Source organism: Aulonocara sp. 'chitande type north' Nkhata Bay, linkage group LG18 (genome assembly GCF_057382095.1).
Source record: "Aulonocara sp. 'chitande type north' Nkhata Bay isolate Kocher_YH1m ecotype deep benthic linkage group LG18, A_spYH_male_GT1.1, whole genome shotgun sequence".
Classification (NCBI taxonomy): domain Eukaryota; kingdom Metazoa; phylum Chordata; class Actinopteri; order Cichliformes; family Cichlidae; genus Aulonocara; species Aulonocara sp. 'chitande type north' Nkhata Bay.
This window is the reverse complement of record NC_141361.1, coordinates 2,500,792-2,524,793: the sequence shown is the minus strand read 5'-3', so window position 1 is coordinate 2,524,793 and position 24,002 is coordinate 2,500,792. Positions and strand designations below refer to the sequence as shown.

The following is a 24,002-nucleotide window of genomic DNA, read 5'->3' as shown; positions in this document are numbered from 1 at the left end:
CAGCCACTGAAGGGCAAAACTGGCGGTATTATAGTGAAACATACATTTGTATTAAGTAAAATAGAAAACTTCATGTCAAATAGAAAAGTCACGCTAAACCTAAATAAAAATTATTTTCAAAATGAGTCAGTAAAATATTCTTGACTTATCTGGTTACAGCAGACACCATTTAACAAACAAACGATCAGTTCTTTCTAAATTAAAATGTGGAGTCTTTTGAAAAACGTTATTTTATAAAAGCTTTAATATTTACCACAGAAATGTGAAGGCAGTTTCTCCGACTCCAGAGTCCAATATCCAAATGAAGCCTGAGAGAAGTGTAATCGCTGAACTTGCTCTTACTTTTCCCTCCTTTTGGGGTTCTTGCTCCCACGATGCATTGCAGTAGTTAAAAAAATGTGGAAAAATACCTGTAAATGACTAATACAGAGAAGTCCTTCACATTTGCAGTACATTGTACTGTTTGTTTTTTGCTGCTCTATTATAGTTTGTTAATATTTCATTCATTACATTTACATTTCATTACAGTCTTGGAGTCAGTGTGGACACTTGTACAGATGAAATTAAGAAAAGTACATCAATACAAAAATTCACACTATTTTTAAAAAAAATAATACATAGAATGAATATAGGAAATCTTCCTCTCAGTGACTGAGTTGTCTTATTGTGCCCTACTGAAGCCTTGTAATCATTTTAATAGATGAATGCCAGAGTAGCCCAAGCCTAAAGTGTTTATTCAGGTATTTGTCACATAGATCTAAAATAAGCTCAGCGATTAAGCGGGTGTTAACCACAGGGCGCTTAGTTTATGTAAAAATGTAGTTTGTTGTTTTGGTTTAAGTACTGAAATAGTTTTATGTGTGTATGTTTATGTTTTGTATATGAGTGCAGACTTCTATATAGTTAAACATGTATGAATCATATTATGTTGAATTTTGAATATGGATTTCTAAGTAATGAAATTTGAAATAATGCGGAACAGAAAAAGTAGAAACTCCATCCTACTCCTTTTCAAGCACACACATTCTGTAGACATAGATATATACATGAAACTTGATGGGGTTTAAGTTTTCTTTGTTCTTTTTTCTCTTGTTATTTCAGTTATATTTCCATGTTTGAAATAAGTCTATCTATCCTTATTTTTGCCTCCACTGTGTTCCCTGTATCTAGTCAGTCCTCTGTGTCAGGTGTTCCCTCATTTTGTTACTTCCTTTTTTATTTTGGTAGCTTCTGTATTTTATGTCTTGTCTTCTCAGATTAGTTTCTGCCTAGTTACCCTGGTGTTTCATTGTTACTTTCCTTTTGTGTTCCTGGCTTGGATTATATTTGTAGCCCCTCTGGACTTTTGTATGGCCTTATTGTTTTCCCCGTACAAAGGTTTGTTTTCATTATATTGGCTTTTTTCTCCTGAGTCTACATTTGGGTCCACATTTTTTAGCATGACACTGACAGGATGGTAATTTTATTGTAATTTCCCACCCAAACTGAGCATCCAAGTCTCCAGTACTCCAGCACTCTGAGTATCGTAATATTATTTTATTTAAATTATAATAAAATGCATCTTTTCGGTTTGTAAAATAATCGTAATATTTTATTTACCATCATCAGCATAATGTTTTTTTTCTGTGAAAGTACCAAGTATCAATTAACATAGATGAATAACAAGATAAATAAACAGAAAAGATGCAAACTAACAAGCTTTTTTTTCTGTCTTTGGGTCCCATTCAGACATGGCCATGGACAGCAAACCTAGCAGTACGACGGAGGTGGCAGCACTTGGCCGGCCTTTCAGCCTCGGGATGCTATACGACTGCCGCAGTGACTCACTGATCACTGGTACAAATTCAAATATAAAGATTGTTGATGCTATATAAAATGTAAATTAAAACTGAATACACTCATTTGCAAATCTCATAAATCCCTACTTTATTTCCAGTAGTACACAAAGCATAAAATGTTTTAACCAAGAAAATATGAGCATATTTTGAATTTGATGGGAGCAACACATCTAAAAAAAAATTAAGACAGGGACATGTTTCCACTGTGTAGCATCCCCTCTTCTTTGAACAAAAGTCCATACATTTTAATATCAGTGATAAAACCCAAAACCTGATCTCCATCTTTTGGTGAGAATGAAGGGCTTTGTGTTGTCTGTTAATTAAAAAAATAAACCAGTCATGAACAATTAAAAAAAACAATTGGTACCAACCCTTACTGTGTACATTTGTGGAGAAGTTATATGTGTGGCTTATATGGAAGGAAAGGGTCATCTGCTAACAGAAAGATTGATGCTTCTCTTCCCAGATTCTCTAAGTCATGCCGAATTGATCCTGGTGCATTAAAATGATGTTACTACTGAGGTTAAAGTGCATAGAAGATAACAAGCACAGAAAATAACTGCCATTACTGTGTTGTTACCAATGCAAAAATCAAATCACTGTTGCTGTAATATGTTTATGGAGTTCATAAGGGAGCACAGTTGTAAAATAACCAATGATTTTATCACATTTGCTAAACAATGGAGGCTAGACACAGATGAGAAAAGTTTGTGGGAAGCTGAAACATAAAATAAATTTACCAGAAGTTTCAAATTATCTATTCTAAGTTAAACTTAATTCATAACTATATAAATATTTCCAAATTTGAGAGAGTACAGGCATTCACACAATTTCAATTTATAACAGTAGCTCTGTCTTAACTCTTCCAGAAGCTGAAGTATTTTTGCTCCTTTTTCTTTTCAATTCAATTTCAATTCAATTTTATTTATATAGCGCCAAATCACAACATAAGTCGCCTCAAGGCGCTTCATAGATACAGAGAAAAACCCAACAATCATATGACCCCCTATGAGCAGCACTTTGGCGACAGTGGGAAGGAAAAACTCCCTTTTAACAGGAAGAAACCTCCGGCAGAACCAGGCTCAGGGAGGGGCGGCCATCTGCTGCGACCGGTTGGGGTGAGAGAAGGAAGACAGGATAAAGACATGCTGTGGAAGAGAGACAGAGGTTAATAACAGATATGATTCAGTGCAGAGAGGTCTGTTAATACATAGTGAGTGAGAAAGGTGACTGGAAAGGAAAAACTCAGTGCATCATGGGAATCCCCCGGCAGCCTACGTCTATTGCAGCATAACTAAGGGAGGATTCAGGGTCACCTGGTCCAGCCCTAACTATATGCTTAATTCCTTTTGCAGGAATGACTCTGTGGGACCACAGCGATCTCATCAAAGATATATCAGAAAGACCACAGGCCTCTAATGAGTTTGAAATTGTTGCATCTGAATCAATTTCAGACAAATCTTCAGCTCTAAATGTTGATGCTTCACTGAAGGCAAGTTTCCTGGGTGGACTGGTTCAGGTTGATGGATCTGCCAAATATCTGAATGATAGTAAATCTTCCAGAAATCAGGCCAGAGTAACACTGAAGTACAAGGCAACCACAAAGATCCAGGAGCTGTCCATGAATCATCTTGGAACAAAAAATGTGAAGCATCCATATGTTTTTGATAAAGGCTTAGCAACACATGTAGTCACAGCTATTCTTTATGGAGCACAAGCTTTCTTTGTGTTTGACCGTGAGGTTTCTGAAAGGGAAAATCATCAACATGTTCAGGGCAACTTGAAGGTGACCATCAAGAAGATTCCCTTACTTTCTGTAGAGGGTGAAGGTTCCCTGAAGATGGAAGGGATAGAGAAAGAAAGTGTTGATAAATTCTCCTGCAAATTTTATGGAGACTTCTGTCTTCCAAAACCACCAACAACCTTTCAAGATGCAGTAGAAGTCTACCAAAGCCTGCCAGGATTACTGGGAGACAAAGCTGTACCAGTGAAGGTCTGGCTCGTCCCACTTGAAAGTTTCAATTCTTCTGCACCTAAAGTCGTTCGTGAGATCAGTATAAAATTAGTTCAAGAAGCACAAACTCTACTGGAGGATTTCTCTGAGTTGGAAATGTGCTGCACTGATGTACTGAGAACCAGCACTGCACAGCAGTTCCCACAGATTGGTAAAAAGCTTAAACGTTTTAAAGAAATGTGCTCTGAGTTCAAGCTGGATTTCCAAAAATCTTTGGCCAAGAAACTTCCATCAATCCGAGGAGGAGGAGAAGAGGAAGCTGAGCTTGCAGAGATCCTGAAGAAGAGACATTCTTCACCTTTCAGCAGCAAAAACCTGAACGAGTGGATGGACTGTAAAGAGAGAGAAATCTACACTTTAATGTCTTTTACCAAGATGATGAAAAACACCAAAATCATCTCGTCTCAAAATGATCTGTACAAGGAAAGTCTGAGTGCAGAGCATGTTGTGTGTTTTGTTTTCACCTCTCTGGGAAAGGATGAACCGTACCTCTCAGCTTTATCAAGATACTTAAGAGGAAAAACCAACCCAGACCACCGGGTTAGCTTGTTCAGTTTAATTTCAATTTTTTTCCTTCAAGATCCTCACACTCATGATGTAGAGAAGGAACAATGGTACGCCTCAAAAGAAGTAACAGCTGAAATGAGGAGAAAAGCAAAACTCTTCAGTGATTTTGCAGAGGCCAACAAGAAGAACAAGAACATGAAGTTCCTGACAGTGGGGTTAACTAATGAGACCCAGGAAGGTTCCAGCATCCACCTTTATGAAGGTGGATTTACTGTCAGTGAGAACTTTGAGCCTCCTTCAAAGCCTGAAACTGTGACAGCAGCTGACATAAACCACAACAGTGTGACACTGAAGATTTCTCCACCCAGATTTGGAGCAGAGAACATCACCTCCTACTCTGTTGAGTACTGTGTCAGTGGAGAGGATGGATGGCAGCAGAAGACAGAAGCAAAGGCTGAAGAAGTCACAGTGAGAGATCTGAAGCCAAACAAAGAGTATGTGTTCAGATGCAGAGCAGTGACCTCAGCAGGTGTCGGACCAGCTAATGTAATCAGTGATGCCATTAAAACTTTACCCTGCAGCCCTCCTGGAAAACTTAGACTTGAACCAAATTTAACTGAGATATCAGTGAGCTGGGAGAAACCTGCTGAGCTCGGAGAGGATGTGCAGATATTGAGCTACATGGTGGAGTATTCAAAAACAGATGATAATGAGGAAGCTCTGCAGTGGAACCAAACAGAGTCAGCAGGTGAAAATGTGATCCTTTCAGGTCTTCAGACAGATACAGAATATGCAGTCAGGGTCAGATGTGATTGTGGTTCAGCTGGAAGAAGCAAAGAAAGCATCACTGTTAAAGTCTACACAACATTTAACCGCCTCGCAGAACTTCTCAAAGATAAAAAGGAAAAGATCAAATCTGATTCCCCCTCAGTTTACAAACTGCCTCTGACAGAAGAACACATGAACATAGATGGATGCAGGAAGTTTAACTTTGGAGAAGAAAGCACGAGGCAGAATCGTACAATAATGCTTTTTGGAGCGACTGGATCAGGAAAGTCCACTCTGATCGATGGGATGATCAACTACATTGTTGGTGTAAAGTGGGAGGACAGTTTCAGGTTTAAATTCATTAATGAGGATCAGTCAACATCACGAGCTCCCAGTCAGACCTCTGAAGTCACTGTTTACAAAATCAACCACCAGGATGGATTTCAAATCCCGTTCTCTCTGACCATTATTGACACTCCAGGCTTTGGAGATACAAGAGGCATAGAAAGAGACAGAGAGATCACAGAGCAGCTACGTAATCTCTTCTCTGCTCAGCGTGGTGTCACTGAAATCGATGCTGTGTGTTTTGTAGCAACAGCTTCTTTAGCACGACTCACAGCAACACAGAAATATGTGTTTGATTCTGTGCTCTCAATCTTTGCCAAAGATGTGGCAGAAAACATCAGGATCCTGGTGACATTCACAAACAGCCAACGTCCTCCAGTTCTAGACGCAGTAAAAGCTTCAGGTGTCCCATGTCCTAAAACAAAAGACGGGCTGCCGGTTCACTTCAAGTTCAATGATTCAGCCTTGTTTGCACACAACAGATCATCTGTGGAAGAAACAGATGATGATGATTATGATGTTGAATACATAGACAGTGATGATAAAGAAGTTTACAATGAAGACGATGATGAAGAGCAAGATATTGATAAATATAATGATGATATTAGCTTTAATGAGATGTTTTGGAACATGGGGACGAAAAGCATGGAGATATTTTTTGCTGCTCTGAATGTGACTCAAACTAAAAGCTTGACACTGACACAGGAGGTCCTCAGAGAAAGAAAGCAGCTCGAGGATTCAGTGGAAGATTTGCAGGAGCAGATTAAACTTGGATTAGCCAAGTTTGTAGAGTTAAAAAACACAAGACTTCAACTTGATGAATATGAGGCAGAGATCAACAGATATAGGAACTTTGAGTTTACAGTCACTGTCATGAAGCCTTATAAAGCTCGTATTTCTGGTAAAGGAAACTTCCTCATCAACTGTCAGCAGTGTCATGTCACCTGTTACTATCCCTCCTCCACATCCACGGATTCAGAGAAAGAAGGCTGTGAAGAAGTTTGGTCACGTGGATTCTGCACTGAGTGTCCAAACAAATGTCACATTAATGTACACTTTTTACAAAAGTACAGTTGGGAGTATCAGAGAGTCAGAGAGAAACAAACAGTGAAAGAGCTGAAAGAAAAATATCCAAAAACCAACAAAGATCAGACAGTTGTTGAAGGACTGAAATCAAACCTGATCTGTAAAGAACATCTTCTGCAGGATAATGTGAAGAAACTACTGGAGAGATCTGCAAAGTGTTTGGACAGACTTGGAGCAATAAGATTGAAGCCAAATCCTCTCTCCACTCAAGAGTACATCAACATGCTTATTGAGGGAGAAAGATCAGAGACCAAACCAGGCTGGCGGCAACGAGCTTGGGTCCTGAGAGACATAAGAGAAAAATTAAGTACAATTAAATATTGCCACGCTTTTTCAAATATTAATTTCAACTAAGAAAGAGCTCTGATCATACAACTGTCAAAGTAAGAAATAAGAATTGGAACTTATAGATTCTGATTTTTGTTTTCTCAAATTTGCATTGTTGGAAATTAAAGGAGCCTGAATGACAAAGTTTTTGCTAGAAAAATATTCAGTTACTGAAATCAAGTTTGAAACTTTAACAATTGTAAGAACTTTGGAAGACTGATATCTCAAAACATAGAATGCAAGAGGGAGCCAAAATGAAAGTCTGAATTCATTTTTTTTCACTATAACTGTCAAGTTTCTTTTACCTTTTTCCTCATACACATTTGTCTTGAAGTTAAAATGAAATAAGAGAAAATACAAGTAAATCAAATTTAAAAAATAGTGAAGGTAAATAAATAAAAAGATAAAATAAAAAAATGTGAAGGTCTAAAGAGGAGATTGTGGAAAGAGCAAGGATTTGCAAATGTTCAGTGTAATAAAAGGTTTCTTTACTTTATTCTTTAATTTCTACGTTAAAAAAACATTAACCTGAATCAAAATAATAAAAAGATTGCTTCTGTACTGTAACTGATTTTTTTTCACATCAAAATGAATCAGAATCTTTGATGTAGAACATCATAATGAACAATAAAAAGTTCAGAAACTCCTGCAAAGTCACATATTTTAGCACACACTAATAAAAAACTTCAAATTTTAAAAGGCAATTAATGACTATTTCTGAATTATATGTAGTTGAATTTAACATTACTGCAATGTAAGTCACATAGGATACTTTTTAAAATGACATTCTTAGTCAAGGAAATGAGGAAAATGCTATTTGCATTTAGCTTCCATGTTGGATTGAGCAAAAGTGACAAGCTGTACCACAAAAAAGAAATGGTTAATTTGTAGAGTTGTGGGGGGTTTTTTAACAATCTTTTTATTGTTTTTGTAACAGCATACAAAGACTTGTAAACACTCAATAGCATAATAGCAGGAGGATTGATTTTTTTCCAGTTTAATGCAATTATACATTTGCCTGTAATGTACAATAATCCATAAACTTAATTTGATGGGCTCTTAGTTTAAGATTTTTTGGATAAATATGTAATAGCAACATTTCTGCATCTAAAACAATCTTTGTAGTTAAAATTTGGTTTATTTTGTTCATCACCTCCTGCCAAAATGCACTGACAATTCTGCATTCCCATATTCAGTGGAAAAATGTCCCACGGGCTTCCCCACATTTAAAACATGTATGTGGAATTCTGTTGTTATATTTGTTCAATTTCACCCCTGTTACATATGTTTGCATGATCCAGTTGTATTGTAATAGCTTTAGGTTACTATTAATCGATTGTTTTGAAGCTTCTAATCTGTAAATACTTAAAGAAATGTTTTGGGGGATTTGAAATTTTGAGACTAAATCCTCAAATGAAACCATTATTCACCACTTTCCCAACACCTTTTTCTGCCCAACCCTGGAACCCTGCGTCCAACTTTCCTGGTGCAAATAAAGCATTTCCCCAAATAGGACTAAACTGAGAGAGATTATTCTTAATATTCATCATTTCTTTTACTGTAAACCAAACTTCAATCATATTTTGGACTATAGGATTATTTCTTTCTTTCTTTAATTGTTTTGGCTGTGCAGAGTATAAGTACAAGTTTAATGGCATTTTAAGAGAATTTGCTTCCATCCCAACCCAAGGAGGGTTATTCTGGGATGAAAAATAAAACATAATTGTCCTTAGTTGAGTAGCCAGATAGTTCCAGTAAAAATTGGGGCATTTCAACCCCCTGTATCGAAGCTCACAGTCAGACCTCTGAAGTCACTGTTTACAAAATCAACCACCAGGATGGATTTCAAATCCCGTTCTCTCTGACCATTATTGACACTCCAGGCTTTGGAGATACAAGAGGCATAGAAAGAGAAAGAGAGATCACAGAGCAGCTATGTAATCTCTTCTCTGCTCAGCACGGTGTCACTGACATTGATGCTGTGTGTTTTGTAGCTCAGGCTGCTTTAGCACGACTCACAGCAACACAGAAATATGTGTTTGATTCAGTGCTCTCAATCTTTGGCAAAGATGTGGCAGAAAACATCAGGATCCTGGTGACATTTGCAGACGGTCAGCGACCTCCAGTTCTCGAGGCGATCAATGCTGCAGGTGTCCCATGTCCTAAAACAAAAGACGGGCTGCCGGTTCACTTCAAATTTAATAATCCAGCCTTGTTTGCACATAAAAGATCATCTGAAGAAGTCAGTTGGAGGAAGGGTAATAAAGGAGGCTTTGATCAGATTTTTTGGGAAATGGGGGCAGAAAGCATGAAGAGTTTTTTTGCCGTTCTGAGTCTTATAGAAACTAAAAGCTTGACACTGACAAAGGAAGTCCTCAGAGAAAGAAAGCAGCTCGAGATTTCAGTTGAGAATCTGCAGGTGCAGGTGAAACTTGGGTTAGCCAAGCTTGAGGGGATAAAAGAGACGAGTGAGAAACCTAACAAATATGGAGCAGAGAGGAGGTGATACCTGGGAATGGAGAAGATTGCTGAAAAACTGAAGGCTCAATATGAAACGTTACAGGTTGAAGTGATGAAACTGATGGAGAAATCTTCTAAGTGTCTGAACAGACTTAAAGAGACATCACTGAAGACAAACCCTCTGTATATTCCAGAGTGCATCGACATGCTTATTGAAGGAGAGAAATCTGAGGGCAAACCAGGCTGGAAGAGACGAGTTGAGTCTCTGATGGAGATGAAAGAAAAAGCAGAGATCATGGCTAAAATAGAGCAAGGAGAGAAACTCCTTCACTGAACATTCATGTGATCACAAAGTAGAACGAGGAAAAGATCAAGATCAGTTTGAACTCAGTCGACAAAGACAAATAACACATAAAAATCTCATATTTACTGTGTGCTGCCTGATAGATCTCATTTTAAACTGATTTATCTTTAACATAGAAGTGTGATTATATTTTATTGGACTTTACAATGTTCAACTTTTTACTTTTTGTTTTCAGCATATTTTATATTCTTTAACTTTGATCTAATATTACGTTTATTTTCTCAGTGACTCCTGATGTTGATGTTTATGGACTTTTTCATGTGTTGATTTTTATGCTTTTATTTAAAAAGTGTAATTTTACTTTTTGTTTACTTTCCTGTAATTTTTCTGGATTTTTCTGTAATTTAGTTTCTTCATGTAACGCAGTAAATGTTTATCAGCTATCAAACGTAGTTTTACTAACTCACAGGTGTCATTTACACATTCACAGCTTCATTTTCATTTACTTCCTGTCCACTCGTTTTTAAATTTACACTCAGTAACTTAACACAGTGCTTGTAGTTTGGCCAGCAGCCCAGCAGAGGGCGCTCCCTTCCAGCAGAGTCCTCAGTAATGTCTGACAGTGAGGCAGCATGAAGAACTTCAGCCGTCTGAAACCAGCTCGAATGTTTCCAATGAAACTGTGCTCCTTTAGTCTCTGTGCATTTACTACATTACACATTATTTTATTAGAATCATTGAATCTGGCAGTTCTGAGCTCTGTATTCTACTGATGGGATTTCCGGCTCTTTTTAGAGAACCGGCTCTTTCGACTCCGAACCGGCTCTTCAGGTTGTTTTGTTGCTTTAATTAATTTATTATTAACAATAATATAAAATTATGCACAAAAGGAATTACTAATGTAAAAAAAGTGGTTTTATTTACAGAGGTGTGGACTCGAGTCACATGACTTGGACTCGAGTCAGACTCGAGTCATTAATTTTATGACTTTAGACTTGACTTGAAAAAATGTTCTAAGACTTGTGACTTGACTTGGACTTTTACACCAATGACCTGGGACTTGAATTGGACTTGAACCGGTTTACTTGAAAAGACTTGATATTTTACCCCAAATATAAAATTTAACATGCATATTATATAGAGATTGAAAATGTGACGTCATTCACGGGTAGAACCGCAAAGGATTCTGGGAACTCGTGGCAAGAGGTACTAGCGCACGCAGGCTTTCAATTAAAATCAGTCACACAGCGATAAAAAGAAACACAAAAATGTCAAGAAGCTGTTGTATTATTAACTGCAATAGCCGGTCGCATGACAGCCACGGGAAGCCGACGGGTAAAGAGATCGGTTGTTATCGGATTACGTCGTTGAAGAGAAATTGTTCGAGCCATGTTTCCGAAGTGACAAAGACGCGACGGGTGGCCTGGATTGCAGCCATTCAAAGATCAAATATAACGTCCCAGAACACTCCAGCTCACAGGTTAGTCTGCTCCAAGCATTTACACAAAGGTCAGTCTGCTGTTGTAGTTAATGCGTCATTTTTCTTAACGTAATTGGTGATATAGGTTACAAGCAAGTCTGGCGCTGAACAGAAATTGTCGGGCTATGCTCCTTTGTTTATTGTGCATAAATAGTGAATTGTCCTGACACAATATTGCGTTTCGCTTCTGTTATTATGGTACATTGACAAAAACATATACTTTTATTCACAGGATAAAACAGTTTTTTGTATCACTAATTGCCCAGTACGATTACAGCATACAGTATTATTGTCACTGCTACATTTCTGTGATGAACCAGAAATTATTTCCACTGCTAATTAATTACCGTTGAGCTCAAAGGTCCTATTAATAAACGGTTAAGGAATGTGTATTTATGGAGACGATTTGTGAGACTGGTAAACTTATGATACGTACGATGGTCTTTACTTTCTACACGGTGCATTTCAAGGTCCTGCACCCATCCGTCGGTAAACTGTACCTGGGCTTGTTGCAGTGACCGGAAGTTACTAAACTTCATGAGTGTATGCACTCACTCCAAGAACCGTATGATTATAAATATGCATATAAATATGCTAAGATGAGATAGCTGACTTCATCTAACTAGCAAATGTTGTCCAGGCTACGTTGGTGATGCAGTTTTTTTAATGTGTATGATATTTTTGTCATGCGATTTCAAAGCCGGTCCTACAACCGCATCCAAGAATAACATGCAGCTTATCTCAGAACTGTCGGTGAAAATTATTCTTGGAGCTAGGTTTAATTGAGCTGCATTTTAAAGAGGTGCAATTTCACAATTTGTGTATATTTTCTAAGTTCACTATTTTGTCATGTGTTGAGAAAAACACAGATTAAAAAATTACATGGTCTAATATTTACATTTAGCATAACTGCAACATTATTTTTTTCGTTTTTTTTTTAAAGACTCGAAAGGACTTGAAATTCAAAGTTTCAGACTTGTGACTTGACTCGGACTTTTACACCAGTGACTTGAGACTCGACTCTGACTTGCCTGACATTACTTGAGACTTGACTTGAGACTTGAGGATAAAGACTTGAGACTTACTTGAGACTTGCAAAACAATGACTTGGTCCCACCTCTGTTTATTTATATATGTTTATATATAAACATATATATATATGTTTATATATAAACATATATATATGTTTTCTTCCAAGATGGCGGCGCGTGAACAACGCGAGGCTCAGTGTCTCTCCAGAATCTGCTATTTAGCGGTTTTTTTTATCTACTTTTAACCGGATTATTCGTCCAGAATTGCTGTGCGTTGCTGACCTACAGCAGACAAGAGCTTCTGGACATCTGGACTCATAACTCCAACAGTTTTATCGCCGATCTCTGACTCATCCCAGAGATCTCCAGAATACCGGAGGCTGCCCACTCTCCCCGGCCGGGCGGAAGTGCACGCAGACGGCGCCGAGATCATAAACAAAGGCGAGGTAGGCGCGGAGGGCTACGGGCTAAGCTAAAGCTAACACCACACCGACTGCCTTTACCCAGTATTTTCCTCGCCAATGTCCGTTCTCTGGCAAACAAAATGAATGAGATACGGCTCTCCATCACTAACAACAGACGGATTATGGACTCAAATGTCATGTTTTTCACCGAAACATGGTTGAACAACAGCTGCCCCGACAATGCTATCGAGTTAGCAGGACGCCACACACACCGAGCCGACAGGCTAGCAGATGACTCCGGCAAGACCAGAGGTGGAGGTTTGTGCATTTATATTAACAATGCTTGGTGCATGAACTCCACTACTACTGAGAGTCACTGCTCACCTAATGCGGAGTTTTTAATGGTCAAATGCAGACCTTATTATCTCCCCAGAGAACTCACTTCGATCATACTCACTGCCGTGTATATACCCCCGGACGCTAATGCTAGGTTGGCCATGAAAGAACTTTCTGCAGCCATTAACAAACACCAGAATAAACACCCCGAGGCTGCTTTTATTGTTGCTGGCGACTTCAACCACACCAACTTAAAGACAGTCCTCTCCAGATTCCACCAACATGTCTCCTGCCACACCAGAGGAGACAAGACTTTAGACCATGTGTATTCCAACCTGGGTGGAGCCTACAAAGCCACACCCCTCCCCCACATTGGACAATCGGACCATCTCTCCCTGTTCCTCACACCTCGGTATTCACCACTCATCCAACGTGTGAAACCTGCTGTGAGGACAATTAAAGTGTGGCCAGAGGGGACAGACGCAGTGCTCCAGGACAGATTTAAAAACACAGACTGGAATATGTTCACCCACACAGACCTGGACCAGTACGCCTCATCTGTACTGGAGTACATCTCCGAAACCACAGACAGTGTCACCACCCAGAAACGGATCACCATGTACCCCAACCAGAAGCCTTGGATGAACCGGGATGTTCGTCTCCTCCTGAAGGCCCGCAACACTGCCTTTAGGTCAGGAGATGCACACGCCTACAGTACAGCCAGGGCTAATCTAAAGAAGGGCATCAAAAAAGCCAAACACCATTACAAAAAGAAGGTAGAAGAACACTTCTCCAACTCCAACCCCCGACGCATGTGGCAAGGACTCCAGACCATTACAGACTACAGGACCACCAAACCCTCCCCCGCATCCTCTGATGTCTCCTTCCTCAACGAGCTCAACAACTTTTATGCTCGTTTTGAGCGAGGGAACCCCACAACCACAACCAAAGCAGACATGACGCCAGACCACCAACCTATGACTCTCTCCCCCACCGATGTAGGAGCGGTGCTGAGCAGGATCAATGTCCACAAGGCTGCAGGTCCCGATGGCATCCCCGGGCGTGTTCTCAGAGCGTGTTCTGGGGAGCTTGCAGGAGTGCTCACAGACATATTCAACCTGTCCTTGGCCCACGCTGTGGTACCGGCCTGCTTCAAATCCACCTCTGATAGTTATAGAACATTCACAACATACTTCATACCGTGTACATTATAACATACCATAATAGACCCATTTCTGTAATATACTTACATATCTATACTATTGCTAATATATATTGTAATATATCTATATCACTAAAGCACTTCTGGATGGATGCAAACTGCATTTCGTTGCCCTGTACCTGTGCATGTGCAATGACAATAAAGTTGAATTCTAATTCTAATTCTAATAAATATATGCAGTGGCCCCTTGAGACAAAACACGTACAAACTCCAAAACACATTTCTAGCATTTCTAGCATAAGTGATCTAGGTAGCTCTGAACTTCCAAAACAGAGCTACCTAGATCACTTAAATTACACAGAGAGAAAGAAAAAAACCCATGGCTCGCAATAAGGAGCCGGCTCTAAGAGCCATTTCGTTCGCGACCGACACATCACTACTGTATTCACACTGTGAGTTACAGCAAGAGCTGATTTTTAATCCTCTGCTGAGATTTAAAATCTTTCTTCCTCGTTTTAACATCAACATAAACTTTATGATCCTCGAGGAGCAACTGTGAACAGGCCTCTCGGTACAAACGTCAGCGAGTCAGCATCACTGATCTGCTTCAGTCTGACTGCTGAGCTGGAAAAAAGCCGAACCTGAAGATTTTTATTCCTCATCTTAAACATGTCAGCTCATCAGATAATGCCTGCATGCTTCTACACTGGCTGCTGTTTGAAAACAGATTTCACTGCATTTAATACCAACTTGAAGTTAAATGTGACTGAACAACATCAGAGGTAGAAGAAGCACAGAGAGCTATGGTCTGAAGACCGATGAACACAGCGTGTGAGAAATTGTAATCTTTACAAAAAACGTCCAGTAACTGTTTAGGAATTACAGACATTTTTATACACAGTCCCTCATTTTCAGATACTCTAAACTGACTAACAAGTAGTTTGATAATTATAATTTGATCAACTGGTCCTGAATCCAACTGACACCCTCTTCTCAACGAGAAGCCTGAGGTCGGGGGAGCCCGACTATCCTGGAGGGACATTCCCTGCCAGATACATGATGGACAGGTGGAGGAACTGGAGGGTCATGTGCCTGGCGGGACGGTCGATCTAGGACAGGACGAGTATCTACCTTTTGGGAACCATGATAACAGGGTTCTTGCTGATCTTAGCTGGCTTGGACCTGTGTGATGGACCGAGTTGAAAACAGGAGGAGTCACAGAAATTATTTGAAAAATAGGGTTGGCATTTAAACCAAAAATTATATTTACAAAAGTAATAAATGTTGAGCTCATAAAAGAGGTAAAAGAAACACAACTCAACTCATGTAAAACCACAACTTAACAAACCAACTGACTGCCCAAACAAACATAACTGACCTAAACAGGAAATGACACACAAGGGTATATCTAATGGCTGATCAGACCACTATGACACGTGAGGGGTAACTAAACAAAACACAACTGTAAACAAGAAACAATGCAGTACAGTCTGGTTTGATAATAAACTAAACACCAAAAAAGAAAATCATTAAGCCCTAAACTCAAATATTTAATTAAGGGCAACTACTTTGTTTTTACATTAAAGAAAACACACACTCTCCCCCTTCAGCAGGAAGCGGTGGTGCAGTCCAATTATCCCTGTTGCATTTAATGCTTTCAAACCCTGGCCACCACATTTTGTCTGGCAGCGACTTCAGAGTGTGGCCATGGGTTTGTCCATCACAACCACCTTTCTGATGATCACCATCATCCCATGAGGCAAGCATGGAGCTCCAGACCGAGAGCGGCTGATGGTCATTTGATATTTCTTCCATTTCTAAATAATCACACCAACAGTTGTCACCTTCTCACCGAGCTTCCTGCTGATGTCTAGTAGAACGTTCCTGGCTTCTTCAGGTCTACGGTCTTATCTGACATCCTCTGACAGATTTATGGTCAGATTTATAGATGTGAAACTGTGAGTGTTAAAAAACATTTCCTGAAGATGAAAGTTGAATTTCAATGTTTTTTTTCTCTTTGTGCACCAATCTGTTCAGTAATGTTTAATTAATGTGCTTGTTAATATTACTTGAATGTTGTCTCGTCTGTCATGATCAGTAGCAGCAGCTGCAGTGTGTTGGTGCCACAAGGGGGCAGCAGAGTTTACAGCCGCAGATATCAGACCGTTTGCGGTTGGAGTTGTTTCCTCTCAGAGACCAAGAGGCAGACGACAGAACAACTTCAGAGGATCGACGACCTCTGCTGTGAGTACACTGTGGGTCATCATGATGAATGCTAAATGATCCAGGTTGATCAGTTAAAGAGGCATTTCAGTCAGTCAGACTGTCTGTCGTCATTCAGGGAGTGAAACGCTTTCATTCCGTCAGTGTTTTATAACCAGCAAGTGAAACTGAAACCGAGTGCTGCCATTAATCAGCTCAGATAAAACAGGACGACCACACAGTAATGGAGTTTATTTATTTAATCCCAAATGTGGGATGACTGTGTCACTAATGTGTGAGTGTGGATGATAGTCTGTGGAAAACAAAAAGCAAACAGAAACCGAAACAAACAAAGTGCTGGGGAGGAGAGAGAGAGAAGGTTACAGGGTGTGGTCCAACAGTCAGATTTCCTCAGGAAAGAGAAAGCTGAGTGGTCAGAGCGCGCTTTGAACAGTCCAAAAATTACCTCGTACCTCCTTCTCCCTAACATTTTTTCTTCATCACAGTGGGAAACATTACAAGGTCAAGGAAAGGTATTAAGGAGGATTTTTAAGGACTTAAAAACGAGAAGGAACTACAGTGACAGAAGATGGACTACAAAATGTGCATCTCACTCTGTTCTTCAATTTATATGTTATTACCACTCACAACTATATTAAAAAAAAATCATGGTAGCAAACAAAGTTATAGTTGAGTCATATAACACTGAGATTTATGTAATTGTATAATAAGGGCCCAAAAACTGCAGGTAATAATATGGAAATGCAGCCCGGTAGTAAGGTGGTAATAGTTCGGCAGCAAGGCAGAAACAAGAACGTAATAATGTGATAATTACTGGTGGAGGACATGTTTTCTGTAGGCTACCTGTTCATTTTTCTTTAGCTTTATTTATATTAATGTACACATCTCCAGTTATCCTCTGCTGCTGAGACAGTCAAATTAAGTTCTTCAAATAAGGTTCTTGGGAAATGATCTGGAACATTGTGCAACCTCATCAAATGGGACTGGATCATAACAGTTCGATGTGAAGGAATGCAGAGTGATCAGCTACTCTGTGGATTTGGAGCAGAAATGTCCCGAGCTCCTCACAGGAAGATTACAAAATGTGCACATCGACAAAGCAGATGGTCTAGTTCATACAAACACAGCAGCGGTCCCCAACCCCCGGGCCCCGGACCGGTACCGGGCCGCGAGAGTTGAGGCTCATACCGCACAGAAAAAATAAATAACTTACATTAATTTCATTTTATTTATTATCTGACTCTGAACAGTGTTTTATTTTGAAAAAGACTGAATTCTCTCATTTACTTCCGTCTATGACTGACTCTTGACGCATGTCAAGATACATTAGTAGCTAATATTAAACCTCCAAGCTAGCAAAATGAGTAAAAAACAGATGTCTTTGGAGGGTTTCTTTGCAAAGGGAAAAAGGCCCAGTGAGGAGGCAGAAGAAGAGTGTATGACAACCACTAAGAAAAAGAAAGCTGTATTTAACAGACAATAACAAAATACCTACTTGAAATATGGATTTATCGCGACAGGCGATTCCCACGCACCAAGCCCGCTCTGCATAATATGCAGCGACCGGCTCTCCAATGAAGCAATGAAGCCTTCAAAACTGCTTCGTCACTTGGAGATCAAGCACCCAACATTAAAAAACAAGCCTTTGGAGTATTTTGAAAGAAAAAAGCGGGAACAACAGGGACAGAAGCAATTACTGAGGGCCTCCACAACAACAAATACAGGTGCACTGAGAGCATCATACTTGGTGGCTAACCGTATTGCTAAGGCTAAAAAGTCATTCACTATTGGTGAAGAATTGATCCTTCCTGCCACTAAAGACATTTGCTGTGAACTTTTTGGGGAGGTGGCGGCTGAAAGGATAGCACAGGTGCCTCTGTCGGCTAGCACTGTTACTCATCGCATTGATGAAATAGCAGAGGACGCTGAGACACAGTTGTTGGAGAAAATTAATACATCACCATGGTACGCTTTGCAGGTTGATGACTCTACAGATGTGGACAATAAGGCAATACTACTTGTTTATGTGCGATGCCTTTATCAGGAGGAGGATGCTAATAAAGTTACACAATTACACAGTGAATTCGCGTGTAATATTATATTTACAAAATACCACAGTTTTTGTCTTGGTCGTATCATTTTATTTTGTTGTATTTATCCGTGACACCTGCCGGTCCGTGAAAATATTGTCTGACATTAAACCGGTCCGTGACGCAAAAAAGGTCCAGGACCTCTACATTGGAGAGACCAAACAGCCACTTCACAAGCGCATGGCACAACACAGAAGAGCCACCTCCACAGGACAAGACTCAGCAGTCCATCTGCATCTAAAGGTCAAAGGTCACTCTTTCGAGGATGCCAATGTTCACATTTTGGACAGAGAGGACAGATGGTTTGAAAGAGGAGTGAAAGAAGCCATCGATGTCCACTGTGAGCGACCATCTTTGAACAGAGGCGGGGCTTTCGACACCAACTCTCTGCCATCTATAATCCAGTTTTGAGATCCCTCCCCAGACGCCTTAACGCCCACTCACATCCTGGGCCATCTGACCTCAGGAAATCGCATGATAAGGTGGGGCCAGGTTTCACAATGAACTCACCCGAAACTCTGGCTGATTGGGACCCACACCCAGTTTCACACCTTGGCTCAGGCGATTAGAGGATCATCAGGGGGTCCTTTGTCCCTCTGTGGGGGGACACTCCCACTAGGTTTTAATCTGGGACTCTCCACCATTTGACCTTAGAACTGAAGAAGCTTCTCAGGTTAGAGGTGAAACGTCTTCAAGCAACTTAAAGAAGTCCAGACGCTTTTCTTTCCAAGCTCCTTAGGTTACAAACAACAGTACACATGGGCACCACCTGTAACCTGACAGTGTTACTTTGAAATATTTTTTAATAATTACGTCAAAGGCTGAGAGAATCCGAAAGCTAAAAGGTGAAAATCTTATAAGAATTAATTTTCTAAAGCAGTTAAAACGCAGTAAGAACTAAAATATGTTTAAGAATTAATTCAACAATATTTTATAACACATAACGTTTAATCAACAGTCCTTAAAGACAAACACAGCAACATGAATAACTTTGATGTTTTTTCTTACAGATTCTTGTGTCCATAGTGGTTAGTGTTGTTCTCTAACATGTGGAAGGTCCTACTGTTTTTGGTTTTGTATATGAATTAATTAATTTATAATTAATTATACAATTAATTTAGTTTAATTAATCAATAAAGAGTTTTAATGCCTGAACCTGCAGCTGTTTGCTTTCCAGTGTCCACAGCTGTGCAGGATCACCATCTACTGATGTAATAAGGTTTTACCTTAGTATGTAAATGTATAAGAGGTGTTATTGACAGTTATAAACAGAAACAGTTTGTTTCCGAATAACTGAACATGCAGCATTTTACAACCTACTACACTGTCTTTGTCTCACCCAGGAGGTGCCAGGTGGAACTATTCCAGATGTTGTCAGTTATAGTAATGGGTATAAAAACAAACAGCTGGACAGCAGAAGAACCAGAAAAACATCCTCAAACTTTTTCGATGTTTTCCAGGTTAGACTGAAGGATGGACGGTACATCGGGCGGTGCGATGGAGGTGGCAGCGCTCGGTCGGCCTTTCAGCGTCGGGATGCTGTACGACTGTCGCAGTGACGCGCTCGTCCCTGGTAAGAATTCACATGTAAAGATTCATGATGCATCACAAACTTTCATTTTTTAAAGCCAGTCGACTGTAGAATATATATATATATATATATATATATATATATATATATATATATATATATATATATATATATATATATATATATATACACACATATATATATATATATATTCTATATATATATATATATATTCTATATATATATATATATATTCTATATATATTCTATATACATATATATATATTCTATATATATTCTATATACATATATACACACACATATATATATATATATATATATATATATGTGTGTGTATATATGTATATAGAATATATATAGAATATATATATATATATATATATAGAATATATATATATATATATGTGTGTATATATGTATATAGAATATATATATATATATATATATATATATATATATATATATATATATATATATATATATATATATATATATATATATGACTTCAGTTCAGCATTCAATACAATCCACCCCTCACAACTCATCAGGAAACTGACAGACCTGGGTATCAGTTCCCTCATCTGCAAATGGTTACTGGACTTCCTGACCAACCGCCCCCAACATGTCCGGCTGGATAACCGCTGCTCATCTACAATCACGATGAACACCGGTGTACCACAAGGCTGTGTGATGAGCCCTTTCCTCTACTCCCTCTTCACCCACGACTGCAGACCTGCTGATGGTTCCAACACCATCATTAAGTTTGCAGATGACACCACGGTGATTGGCCTCATCGGTGACAACGATGAGGCCGCCTACAGGGAGGAGGTGGATCGTCTGGCTGAGTGGTGCGACACAAACAACCTGCTGCTTAACACCGAGAAGACCAAGGAGCTCATCGTGGACTACAGGAGGAATGCTGACCCACATCCACCCATCCACATTAAGGGGACGGCTGTGGAGCGTGTGAGCAGCTTCAAGTTCCTGGGAGTCCACATCTCCGAGGATCTCACCTGGACGACCAACTGCTCCAAGCTGGTCAAGAAGGCTCACCAGCGCCTCTTCTTCTTGAGGACTCTGAGGAAGAACCACCTGTCCTCAGACATCCTGGTGAACTTCTATCGTTGCACCATCGAGAGCATCCTGACCAACTGTATAACAGTCTGGTACGGGAACTGCTCTGCCTCGGACCGGAAGGCGTTGCAGAGGGTCGTGAAAACTGCCCAGCGCATCGCCGGAGCACCACTTCCTGCCATAAAAGACATCTACAGGAAGCGGTGTCTGAAAAGGGCTGGGAAAATCATCAGAGACCCCAGTCACCCATCACATGGACTCTTCACCCTCCTGCCCTCTGGGAGGCGCTACAGGAGCCTCCGGACTAAGACCACCAGGTACCGGAACAGCTTCTTCCCCACAGCTGTCAGACTCCTGAACTCTGCCTCCTGACATCTGACCCACGTTAAACTCATGGACTGAACATACACACACCCACAATGGACAACTGTACCCTCAAACACACAATAATAACATGGACTGAACCACCACTCACAACCACTAGCACTTTATATAGCCTCTGTAGAAATTATCCACACCCTCACTTATCTTAACTGCACTACTGTATAGCTCTGTGTAAATAATCATTCTGTACATTCGATAATCTTTAATCCTACAACTGTTTACAACTTGCATAGTTCCCATTTCTGTATAGCTGTATATCCCAGATTCTGTAAAGTTATTTATTTCATATTCTGTATAGTTTTTCATATTTATATCCTGTTCATATCCTGTACATAGCTTGTACTCACTACAGCCTGTACATACTTATAGTTATAGAATATTCACAACATACTTCATACCGTGTACATTATAACATACCATAATAGACCCATTTCTGTAATATACTTACATATCTATACTATTGCTAATATATATTGTAATATATCTATATCACTAAAGCACTTCTGGATGGATGCAAACTGCATTTCGTTGCCCTGTACCTGTGCATGTGCAATGACAATAAAGTTGAATTCTATTCTATTCTATTCTATTCTATTCTATATATATACATATATGTATATACATATATGTATATGTATACATATACGTGTGTGTGTGTATATATATATATATATATATATATATATATATATATATATATATATATATATATATATATATATATATATACACACACACACACACACACACTAGGGGTGCAACGATATTCGTATCGATATTGAACCGTTCGATACAGTGCTTTCGGTTCAGTACGCATATGTATCGAACAATACAAAATTTGTAATTTATTTTATCAACTTTCCTTCTGACGATGCTGTCTGTGTTGAGCGCTCAGTGAATCTGCGTTCGACTACTCCGACTAGGCTCGACAGTGCAGCCTAGGCGGAGTAGTCGAACGCAGATCCACTGAGCGCTCAACACAGACAGCATCGTCAGAAGGAAGAGCGCAGGGCAAGCTAGCGAGACAGAAGTTAAGCTCTCCTTGCAACATGGACCTCCCCCACCCTCATTCAGATCTGGCGTTTGGAATTATTTTGGTTTTCATGTGACGTATGACCCTGAAGGTAAGCGAGTCATGGACTAAAGTAAAACAGTATGTTGGATGTGCCACGCAATGCTCAATTACATGGGTGGGAACTAGTGTGTTAGCGCAGTTAGCTCGTTAACGTGTTGGCCGTCCAGCCCCACGCACGGGGCGATCGGCGGTAGCTCGTTAACGGAGATTTGCCGTGTTGTGGCGTTAAGGTCATTTCAACGAGATTAACCTGAAAGCACTAGTGGGAACACAACAAATATGACTGCACATTTACGCCGACATCATCCTAGTGCAAAGACAAGTGGAAGCAGAAAAAAAACAAGCAAGCATGCTACTAACTTTAGCCGAGTCATTTAGACAGCTGTTAGCACATGATTCTCCTTATGCTGCTGAGAATATAGCCCAGAAGAAGCGGATAGTATAGCTTTTATTTTGGAAAGAGCCATTTCTCTGTAATAAACTCTCTTTTCCAAAGATGAGTGATTCCTCAATCAGATACAGGGCTCGCAATATCGCTAGCCCGACGTCCTGGAGCTAGCGATTTTTTCCAGTCGGGCTACCAAAATCTATCTCTGCCCTGCCCGTAGGGCTATTGTAGGAAAAATATATGTCAATGCTTTTGCATTCTTTCAGAAATGTAGCTGGGTAATTATGTCATTGGGTGAGCCACTGTCAATATGTGACATATTGAAATCGCGTTTGAATTTGCGCTTGTTTTTTTGCTTTCACTTTGCAATCGCGCGAACTGTGTATAGAGAGCGACAGCACTGATCTGTGAGTGATGATAATTTGCGCACCAATTCCTCTGACATCGTCTTATTAATCGTTAGCTTACTATGCAAACATGACAAGTGAAATCTCCCGCAGCTTAAACATGTGAGAGGTTGATCGCAGAGAATCGCTGAGCTTATGTGAGTGTGTGTGTAAAAGCATTTCAGTTCTGCTGAGCCAAATAAGACAGGTCAGGGTGAAGAAGTGACAGCCAAAGAAAAGCTTACCACAAAACGGAGAAGTTATGACAAATCAGACTATAAGGCAAAAAGAAAGTGCAGCTTTATGGTTTCATGGACAAAAGAATTTCTGTGGCTGCAATATGACGAGCTAAATAACCAGGGCTGCACATAAGTGGTGCGCATTCGCTGTCAAAATAAAAACACGCACAAGGGTTATGGTTAAATTTAAAAACTGTACTTTTGAGTTAAAATATATATTTATAATTTTAATAAATGACAAATTAAAAAGGCATGAACATTTTTTTGTATCGAAAAAATATCGAACCGTGACACCAAAGTATCGAACCGAACCGTGAATTTTGTGTATCGTTGCACCCCTAATATATACCAGAGGTGGGACCAAGTCATTGTTTTGCAAGTCTCAAGTAAGTCTCAAGTCTTTATCCTCAAGTCTCAAGTCAAGTCTCAAGTAATGTCAGGCAAGTCAGAGTCGAGTCTCAAGTCACTGGTGTAAAAGTCCGAGTCAAGTCACAAGTCTGAAACTTTGAATTTCAAGTCCTTTCGAGTC

General features: G+C 39.7%; 2 protein-coding genes across 6 annotated transcripts in view; both read left to right on the top strand.

Annotated features, from left to right (window-relative positions):
• Positions 1-1,734: 1,734 nt before the first annotated feature.
• LOC147307614 (uncharacterized) lies at positions 1,735-9,679 on the top strand. Of its 2 annotated transcripts, XM_086271659.1 has the most exons (3): positions 1,735-1,836; positions 3,194-6,640; positions 9,411-9,679. In XM_086271659.1, the coding sequence occupies exons 1-3, from the start codon at positions 1,737-1,739 to the stop codon at positions 9,677-9,679; spliced, it is 3,816 nt and encodes a 1,271-aa protein (XP_086127785.1). In that variant the 5' UTR covers positions 1,735-1,736. The 2 variants fall into 2 exon arrangements, with proteins under 2 accessions (XP_086127785.1, XP_086127784.1); XM_086271658.1 differs by lacking the exon at positions 9,411-9,679 and having other exon boundaries at positions 3,194-6,999.
• A 2,658-nt stretch (positions 9,680-12,337) lies between these two features.
• Positions 12,338-24,002, top strand: part of LOC147307613 (cytolytic toxin-alpha-like) — a 22,465-nt gene continuing 10,800 nt past the window's right edge. The window contains exons 1-3 of one of the 4 annotated variants that reach the window (XM_086271708.1): positions 12,338-12,606; positions 16,161-16,306; positions 19,836-19,948. In XM_086271708.1, the coding sequence (XP_086127834.1) occupies positions 19,849-19,948 (100 nt within the window). In that variant the 5' untranslated portion in view covers positions 12,338-12,606; positions 16,161-16,306; positions 19,836-19,848. Of the gene's footprint in view, positions 12,607-14,471; positions 16,318-19,835; positions 19,949-24,002 lie in introns of those variants that run through there. The other 3 variants (XM_086271707.1, XM_086271709.1, XM_086271706.1) reach the window with 3 other exon arrangements.

What these genes read in the sequence shown, in the direction of transcription:
- LOC147307614 (XM_086271658.1), top strand. Translation starts at nt 1,737, where the DNA reads ATGGACAGCAAACCTAGCAGTACGACGGAGGTGGCAGCACTTGGCCGG. An exon ending in CAGTGACTCACTGATCACTG is followed by an intron (nt 1,837 to 3,193) that starts GTACAAATTCAA and finishes TTCCTTTTGCAG; the next exon opens with GAATGACTCTGTGGGACCAC.